This window comes from Nymphaea colorata, chromosome 8 (assembly GCF_008831285.2).
Source record: "Nymphaea colorata isolate Beijing-Zhang1983 chromosome 8, ASM883128v2, whole genome shotgun sequence".
Lineage (NCBI taxonomy): Eukaryota > Viridiplantae > Streptophyta > Magnoliopsida > Nymphaeales > Nymphaeaceae > Nymphaea > Nymphaea colorata.
Window position 1 is genome coordinate 3,383,872 of NC_045145.1, and position 8,914 is coordinate 3,392,785.

Consider the following 8,914-nt stretch of genomic DNA (forward strand, 5'->3'; position numbering starts at 1 on the left):
TCTGATCTGTAGCAGCCATCACCGAGTGGTGCACCATGAACTCCGAGAAGCCATGGATTGTGCTGGTTCCAAGTGCGGGCATGTCTCATATCTTGCTGTTCATCCGCTTTGCTTCGACCATCATGGAACACGGCCTCAACGTCGTCTTTGTTGCCACCAAATCCACAGTCTCATCTGCAGAATCACACCATATTTCCCAATTCCTTTCATCTTCTCCAAGCATACAACCTCTGTGGTACGACCCTCTTCCCCTGAATCCCGACTTTTCCCACCACAAGACCGCTGATCCATACTACCTACACTTTGATGCCTTGAGCCGCTCGAAGGACGTACTTCTCCCTCTGCTAAGCCAACTGGCTACCAAGGCCTCCATCGCTGCCTTCATCTCTGACATCTTCCTTGCTTCATGCATGTGCGACGTCGCAGAATCACTCTCTATACCGAATTACGTCCTCTACTCGTCCTCTGCAACCATGCTTGCTTTCAGCATCTGCTTCTCAAGCTCCGAACCAAATGGCGACCCGATCGAGGAAATTCTGATTCCGGGAGTCGGCGCCGTCCCGTCTTACTGTGTCCCACCGGCCTTAAAGAACCCCGAGCACCTCTTCACCACCGTGTTTCACAAGAACAACAGAGCTCTCAGCAGAGCAACTGGAGTTCTCCTCAACACATTCTACAAGTTGGAGGCAGAGTCTCTACAGGCACTCAATGGTGGGAAGCTGGCGCCGACGTCATTGCGGCGCGTGTTTCCCATAGGCCCGTTGGTGGGTCGAAGGCCCGCCGGCGGCGAGAGTTGTGCCCTTGTGACTGAGTGGCTGGACGAGCAGCCTGAGGGCAGGGTGCTGTATATCAGCTTTGGGAGTCGCACCCCTCTGGCGCCTGAACAGATTGTGGAGCTGGCCAATGGGCTGGAGATGGCTGGCTGCAACTTCTTGTGGATGCTCAAGACCAAGATTGTGGACAAAGAGGAGAGCCAAGGGGAAGCACAGAATGTCTTGCCTGATGGTTTTGTGGAAAGGGTTAAGCCCAGGGGCCTGGTTGCAGACACTTGGGCGGACCAAGAAGAAGTGTTGGCCCATCGCTCGGTCGGTGGCTTCCTTGGCCACTGTGGTTGGAGCTCTGTGGTTGAGGCAGTGTGGCATGGGGTGCCCATTTTTGGGTGGCCACAGGCTGCAGATCAGTTGCTCAATGCTATGGTTGTGGAGAGGAGTGGACTGGGGTTCTGGGAAAGGAGTTGGAGAGGGTCTAATGGAGGAGAGCTGATCAAGGGCGAGGAGATTGGCAGGCAACTGAGACTGTGGATGGGAGACAAGCATGTCAAGGAGCGCGCCCGGCAGCTACGGGAGGAGGCTCGGACGTCGATCGGGGCGGCCGGAGACTCTCATAGAACTCTTGCCGAACTCATGGACGCATGGAAAGCAGTTGCATAATCATGGATCCTTGTTCTCTAGAATCAGTAGATGTGTAGGTTGATTGTGGAACGCCAATTTAATAAATTAGCTGTAGAAATTTATGCAGGAATGAAGACGTCCGATTCTGTGGTTCACGAAACTGCTTAATTTGTTCATCTTCAAAGAAGACAAATTTCACCGGAGCCCATCCTTTTTAGTTCCAGTGCTGTTTCAAGCTTTTGTTGAAATGCCTCTTCAGCAGCACCAATTTGAACGACACATTTCTTGTTTCGTCTAATGCCTGTTCGTATTTCTCTTTCACTCTTTTTCATTTGAATGTAATGGCCTTGCTTGTCAGCTTTCGAAAGAAAGATGTAATAACATTGCTTCAAGCATTTCGATGTTGTTTCTTGTGTAGTTAAAATGTTTCTTGTGGAGTTATATTTTTTTTTTAATTGCACGTTGTATGTAACTTGACGGTTGCACGTAAGTTAAAATATGTGGGAGACAGAAATCGTTCCCGTGTGTATATATATATATATATATTTGAGTGAGAGAGAGAAGAGGTCTGAGGCCGTTAAGCCAGGGACAAAAACTAGACGGCATATGGCAACGACTTCTTTTTTTTAATCTAATGCAATCTAACTTTACTGATATAACCTTAAGAAAATGTTGGCTGAAAAGATATAATAAGTTCATTATTTCTTGGAGTTTAATAGTCCTTTTATAATAAGCAAGGATGAACCCTTTATATAATGTCAACATTTTCATAGTACAACTTCACTTCTTTCACAAAAACAACTTGAATTAAAGCATGTTTTACATAAAAATATTTTTAGCATATATGAGGATGCTTATATTTTGTTTAAAATATTTTCTGTTCAACCCAGATAATGGGAATACAAAAACAACAGTTGTAATTTACAATGAAGGTTCTATTACATAAATTCACAATGAAATAAGTCAACAAATTGTTGATAATTTTAGGCCGTCTTTCATATGAAGATTGTACAAGTACATGTGTTCAATACATGAAAATTAGTACATTAATCTTGCATGCATCAATGGGAGAAATCAGGAGGTGTGGGCAAACCTGCATAAAAGAAGTAAAATATGTTCTAAGAAATTGAGGGAGCAGTAAAATATATAATATATTCAAAACTTAATAGAATGATCCCGCAAGCGAAACTATAATTTGACTGGTATGATCTTTCAGCATATCCACCCTTGCACATTTAGCCTCTAGCTCAAGGACCTTTACACAGGTTGCCTCGAACTGAGGTACTCTAGCACATGTTGCTTTGAACTAATCATATCTTGTACATTTCTCCTCAAGTACAACTAGATTTCCCTGTAGTGTATTGACTTGTTCTTTTAATATACTTAATATTCTCATTGTGCATATTTTAGCAAAGCTATCTTCTCCCATCACTTGGGATAGGACTAGTGGCAGAGCCAGGACAGTCCAACCTCTGGATCCGGGTAAGGCCAAACTGAATTTAAATCTAAAAAATACATAGAGTGATTAAAAAATAATATTTTTTTCAATGTAAAAGTTTTTTTTTCATTGGCAGTGTGGAGCCATGGCCTATGCGCCCCCCCCCCCCCCCTGGATAGGACATCATCGCTGCCAGGTAAGTCAGATGCTTCATGGAGCAAAGTAGTTATCTTTTTCTTTTAGCTTTTCCTAATGTATTTACATGCATAGAAGATTAGTATACAATAACATATATATGCTTGTACCCAATCGCCTCCTTATTAGCATATCTTTGTTGTTGGCTCTTGAAAGCTTCCCCTTCTACCAACATATAATTACCCTATTAGCAGATCTTTCAAGACAATTCATGTGCAGTAACAAAATGTTACTGTTACCCAACAGCCCCCTTTTAAGGGCGTTCGGTTGCAGGAACAAGCTGTTCCAAGAACAGAATGTTCTTCGAAATGGTTTATCAGCACCTAGCGGTAGACAGAAAATATGGAGGACAGAGTGTTCTCTTGTCACCATAGAACGCAAAAACTGTTCCTACAGCTTGTAACGCCCTTACCTCTGGAACGTTTTTCTGAAACCCTTTCTCCAAACCTTCATTGGCTCAAAATCGGCTCATTCTTCAGTCTGTTCAAATGCTGGTGCTGCACTCTCATGCATGTAATCAGGGGAGGAGGGAGGGGTGGGCCCGCCTAGAACATGGCCCACCCCGAATTAGCTGAAAAAAAATTTATTAGAAAAATAAAAAAAAAATTAATTGTGTAATGTATTTTTTTTATTTAGGTTCAGTTTGATCCTACCCAAATTTGAAGTTGAACTATTTAGCACGTTCCTTAACAAAATTCTAGCTCTGCCCCTGCATGTAATTCTAATCCTGGTTGGTAGTCGGCATAGTGCATCTCACTTTTTTTATCCTTTCATTGTTCCTCCTCCTCTACCTTGACTTCTTCTATGACTTCTTTTCTGTCAGCAGGGTTGCCCTATCTGAGAACGTTGATCGACCCCACCTCTAATTCCTCATCTCTTGTTCTTCAATGACTTACTACTTACAATTAATTAGTCACCACCATAGGAAATGTGTATCTTTTTTCCCAAACCACGAAAGAGGGCTGTAACTATTGGGGATTTTGGGATACAATGGCCATCATCCTCGTGATCATATTCCAAATGTAGCCTTCCTGCTTGGGAGTTTGGGATAGGAGAGAGAGAGCGCATTTTTATTGTCTACTATATTTTATACATATTTCATGAAGTACTGTATTTCATTGTATGTGGATTTTAGGCTATTTATATTTGCATAGAGGAAGAAAAAGCAAATTTTTCATTTATCTCTTTGTATCTCTAAAAATATTTTGGTTTTTTGGAGTGCGCCAAAAAATGAGTTTATTTTAAAATGAGAGGGAAATGGGCTCGCCTATTAGTATGAGGATTGATCATTCTTGACGTCTTTACCAGGGAAGGGGGTAACCAATTCAAGAGCTATGTTTATTCTTGATGCATTTCATTTTTGTTTGAGAAAATATTGAAGATTCGATGTTTCAAACTTTTGAAAAAATTTCCCAGAATCATTTGAGAGTGTAAAACATTTTAATTTGAGAAATTTTGAATTGAAAAATCTTTACGCATATTATTTAAAAACCTTTGAAAATCATTTTTGAAGTTGATTGAGTTTATCTTAAGAAGCTAAGTAGGTTTTAGACTTTACTCTAATTCGGTTGCTACCTAGCTGTAGCTCAATCTCATCTTGTTTAAGTTCTTTTAGAGATGTACTTATGAATCTTCGTGATTTTAAGTGAAAATGGATATATGAATACATTGACCATACATTATTAAAAGCAAATCACTCATTTCTACCACAACATTCATCTAAACTTCTCGTTTTTATTTGAATAATTGTCATAAATACTTTTATGAAAAGAAAAAAAAATGAAAATGGAATGAGGTTGTAAACCATCAAGCAAGATTCCAATATTAAGACAGTAGTTAAGTTTCGGTTTTGGTGAAGTCGAAAAATGAAACGAGCTTGGGAGAAAAAAGTATTCAAAAGAACGAAAAAGAAAAATACTTGAATATGAGAGGAATAAAGAGAAAGAGAGAAAAAAGAGATTTTGAAAATCACAAAACAAAAGAATTAAAAGGGAGATATATATATATATATATATACACATATGAAAGCTTATAAAAACAAAGTATAAATCAAATAAAAAGGGCGAAAAAGATTTTAAAAAGAGAGAGATTTTATAGTTGAATATACGTATACATATTTATATGTACATATACGAGAATTTGTAAAAGAATATGTTAAATCATAAAAACAAAAGGACAAAGAAAAATAGTCATGTGCACGTATACGTATATAACATGTATATACACGTCTTTATAAGAATTGAAATAAAAAAAATAACTTAAAAATATCCAACTTTGATTTTTTTAAGTATGTCGGAGAGGAACTTAGGCTCATGCAAGAGCCTATGCTAAGTCTCCAAGGCCTCATTAAAAAGGGTTCTTGCTTTCAATTTTTTTTTGGAAAACATGATCATAAATATGTAAACATAAAACCATAATTATGACAAGAAAATCGATTTATCCCACAATTAGGCTCCGTTTGATGCACAGGGATTCACTGTGCATCAGGGTAAATTTGTCGAACTTGTACGGCTTTTGTGATTCCAGCAAGCAGGTTTTTCCCCTTGGTAAAAGGTTGGATCCAGGGTAAAATTACCCTGGAAAAAAGTTGGACCCTAGAGGGTCTGACTTTTTGGCGGAGACAAATTTTCTGCCCGTTAGGCATCCTCATCACCATCATTCGCTCCAGCCTCCAGCCGTCGTCCGCTCGCCGTGCTCTCCACCACCGACGCTGGTCTGCCTCCAGCCATCGTCGTGGTATTTCGAAGAAGTTGAAGTACGCTATCCCTATTCTGCGTTCTGTATTTTTCTATTCATCGCCATCTGCTTTTTTCCTTCCGCTGCTTCATGGGTGATCCTTGCCTTCTTCCGTCCTCAATCTGGATGGCTCTAGATGGTCAATTCTTGTTTTAGAAAGACAATGAACTTAAAGATTCCTGTTGTACTCAGATTTCTTAATCAAATCTGTTTTAGGCAATCCCAACCAAGACTACACACTTAGTGGATATCCCTATCAATGGAAACTTTTCCCTCTTTAAAAGCTTGTCCCCCTGATTTCTGTGCAGTGGGTTCCAACTGCCCACTCAAGACCACTTGCTTGCAGTGGGCTGGAGGCAATGCCGCCTACCTTGGAAACCATGCTAGTGACCTCCATATTAACGCCAACATGTTGTCTGATCTCTGCCACAGTTGTAGAAATCTTATGGCCACTTTACAATAGGACTGACTTTTGTCATGCTTCATTTATCGTTTTGAACGTTCTCTTAACTTCAGGAGCAAGAAAAACAGGGCTTCCAATGGTTGAACTACCAACATACTGAATCTAGAATTTCAGTTGTTAATACAGTATGATATGATACAATGACCAAAAAGATATCCCTATATGCATATTTTGATGATGGCCTGTGGCCCTACCTTCCTTGAATCAGGCCATTGTATCTGGGGTCGCAAGAGCAGCCTTTGGTAAGAATTATGTCTGGGACATGTTAATTTAAAGAGTGCACTTTTCTAGGTCAGCATTTATCACTGCAAACGTTTGTGTGATGATTTTTGTCATCATAGCGGGTAGTGTCCTTGGATTTCCAATGGGTAAGGGAAAAGTGCACTCTAGATGGTTATGCACTTTTTACTTTTTCTCCTATATGCACTGGAACTATTTTTATGAGAAATTCTCAATTTATTTCTTGGTTTTGTTGAAGGTTCTTGTTGTGGTTCTAGGTACTTTCCTTTTGGAGTTAATGGGATGCTTGCTGGATCCGCTACTGTTTTCTTTGCATATATAGGCTTTGATGCGGTTGCAAGCACGGCTGAGGAGGTATATTGCTATTTACGTAATTATGAATGCCCTTCAATGCATTTTTGCTTCATTCCATGTGACAAAAATTGTTGAAGTTGGATATAGCAGAAACAATTCGTTATTAACTTTCATAGGCACTTGTTAGTCAAAGCTTTTATTGTAAATATAGCCTGATATTTGTAGTCAGTAGTCACTTCATGCTTGACGCTCATCCTATCTTGCAGGTGAAGAATCCACAACGTGATTTGCCATTGGGAATTGGAATCGCATTATCCCTATGCTGTGTCTTGTACATGCTGGTATCTGTGGTTATAGTTGGTTTGGTGCCTTATTATGGAATGGATCCTGACACACCAATTTCATCTGCTTTCTCCAGCCATGGGATGCAGTGGACAGTGTAAGTCAGCTTCAATGGAAATCGTGTTGTTTTTTGTAGGTTAGCCAAATGACTGTGGTTGGCTTAATTCATCTGCGTTTTGTTTTAGGTACATTATCACTGCCGGTGCAATTACTGCTCTCTGTGCAACATTGTTGGGTTCAATCCTTCCCCAGGCAAGTTCTTCGCAGCTTGAACAAATAGTTAACCAATGAGATTGCATACCATTGCAATTATTTAGTAATCATGTATTTGCTTGTTTTTTGTCCTGTACATGTAAAACATGTGTTGGAAACAACGTTAATGATTTGTGCTTACTGCCTTTTTCATTTTCATGAAATTAGAAATTAGTGTCCAGGTGCATTTTCTGAATTTTTTTCATACATATTAGGTTCATCTGTCAATTTTTGACATTTTTTTAGTTTAATTTTTTGAAAGTACATCCTCTGTGTGTGTTTATACATTCTTGCAGTCCTCTTCCAAAAATTTTTCTAATGGTTTTGTTAGTTTTTCTGTGGATTTTAGTCTTTGGTGGTTTGATCCCACAAGCTCCCCTGATTGAAGCTTCAGTTGATTTGAGAAATTTTTATTTGTTTGTTCAAGATTGTGGAGTTAGTTGCACTACTTAGAATTTCAACTAAAAGTTGCAAGTTTGTAGTGAACATTTGTTTTAGCAGCATTAATCTTTGTATAAACTAATGTTTCTGTATTCCATAACTTGTAGATGATTCCAGTGGCTTTGAACGATGTAGCGTTTTCAACACACGCGGTTCTACTGACAGGATTCACAGTTTTGCAAGTTTTAATCTATGAAGTAATTGGATCATCTAACGGAACCTTCTTTTTTTGCTGTCTTCTCCTGGTTTTCGTGCAGTTTTATAGAGGATGGCTTGTTATCAGTTTTAACAGATGATGTTTACAACTTTCTAGCGTTTATGTTGTACATTACACAGGGTTTTATGTAATAACTCTATTATTGAATGGCTTTAAATATTTTTTCCATGGCTGAATTGCATATCTATGTGTAGGTGGTGGACGGTCGGTTGCAGTTTTTGACCATGACAAAAAACGGTCAAAAAAATTTTTCTTGAAAAAATTTTCCTGCCTATCAAAATAGGCATTCTTTCCCCTTCAAAAAAGTTCCAGACCATCAAACATGGTCTGAAACAAGAAGAAGGGAATTTTACCCTTCTGTCATTTTTTCAGGGTAAAATTACCCTAGAAAAAGTTCCCCCTCTAAAAAATCGGTGCCATCAAAAGTGACCTTAGGTATGAAAGTGAAATGGAGAGCAACATAAGAAAACACACATTGGGGTTCCTAATCGGATGTTTAAGAAAAAAAACTGAGCACGAAAATTACATGAAGATGCACTTTAACATTTATATCTCCGTGAAGGGCTTTCCCAACCTAAAAAATCAACATAAGATTGAAGAAGTCTCAACCAACCACTCATTTTCACCGTGCATTTGCTCATTAATTAAGGAAAAAATAATACACCATGGATAAACATAATCTTCAACATAAACGATGAATAAAACAATGTAACAAACATATTTTTGGAAATAAATGAAGAAATGAGATTTATTTCGCCTTACTCATACTCCCCGTGCACTCAAGAGTAGCTTTCGACTCTCGAGAGGAAATCTTTAGAGGGCTATGGGGAAGTTGCAAGAGGAAATGAAAATAAAATAGAAATAAGAGGAAGACTACATTCTAAGCCAAGGTCTCAAGTCATCCA

General features: G+C 39.0%; 2 protein-coding genes across 2 annotated transcripts; both read left to right on the forward strand.

The window, feature by feature from the left end:
- The first annotated feature begins 35 nt into the window (after positions 1-35).
- LOC116258828 (UDP-glycosyltransferase 708G1-like) lies at positions 36-1,430 on the forward strand. Its single transcript, XM_031636241.1, has one exon. The coding sequence runs from the start codon at positions 36-38 to the stop codon at positions 1,428-1,430; it is 1,395 nt and encodes a 464-aa protein (XP_031492101.1).
- Positions 1,431-3,013: 1,583 nt separating this feature from the next.
- LOC116258829 (cationic amino acid transporter 3, mitochondrial-like) lies at positions 3,014-8,177 on the forward strand. The gene is made up of 5 exons (XM_050079242.1): positions 3,014-3,025; positions 6,721-6,817; positions 7,024-7,196; positions 7,285-7,351; positions 7,910-8,177. Exons 2-5 carry the CDS (start codon positions 6,746-6,748, stop codon positions 7,916-7,918), a joined length of 321 nt encoding a protein of 106 aa, XP_049935199.1. The 5' UTR covers positions 3,014-3,025; positions 6,721-6,745; the 3' UTR covers positions 7,919-8,177.
- Positions 8,178-8,914: the final 737 nt, after the last annotated feature.

What these genes read in the sequence shown, in the direction of transcription:
- LOC116258829 (XM_050079242.1), top strand. Translation starts at nt 6,746, where the DNA reads ATGCTTGCTGGATCCGCTACTGTTTTCTTTGCATATATAGGCTTTGAT. An exon ending in TTGCAAGCACGGCTGAGGAG is followed by an intron (nt 6,818 to 7,023) that starts GTATATTGCTAT and finishes CCTATCTTGCAG; the next exon opens with GTGAAGAATCCACAACGTGA. An exon ending in CATGGGATGCAGTGGACAGT is followed by an intron (nt 7,197 to 7,284) that starts GTAAGTCAGCTT and finishes GTTTTGTTTTAG; the next exon opens with GTACATTATCACTGCCGGTG.
- LOC116258828 (XM_031636241.1), top strand. Translation starts at nt 36, where the DNA reads ATGAACTCCGAGAAGCCATGGATTGTGCTGGTTCCAAGTGCGGGCATG.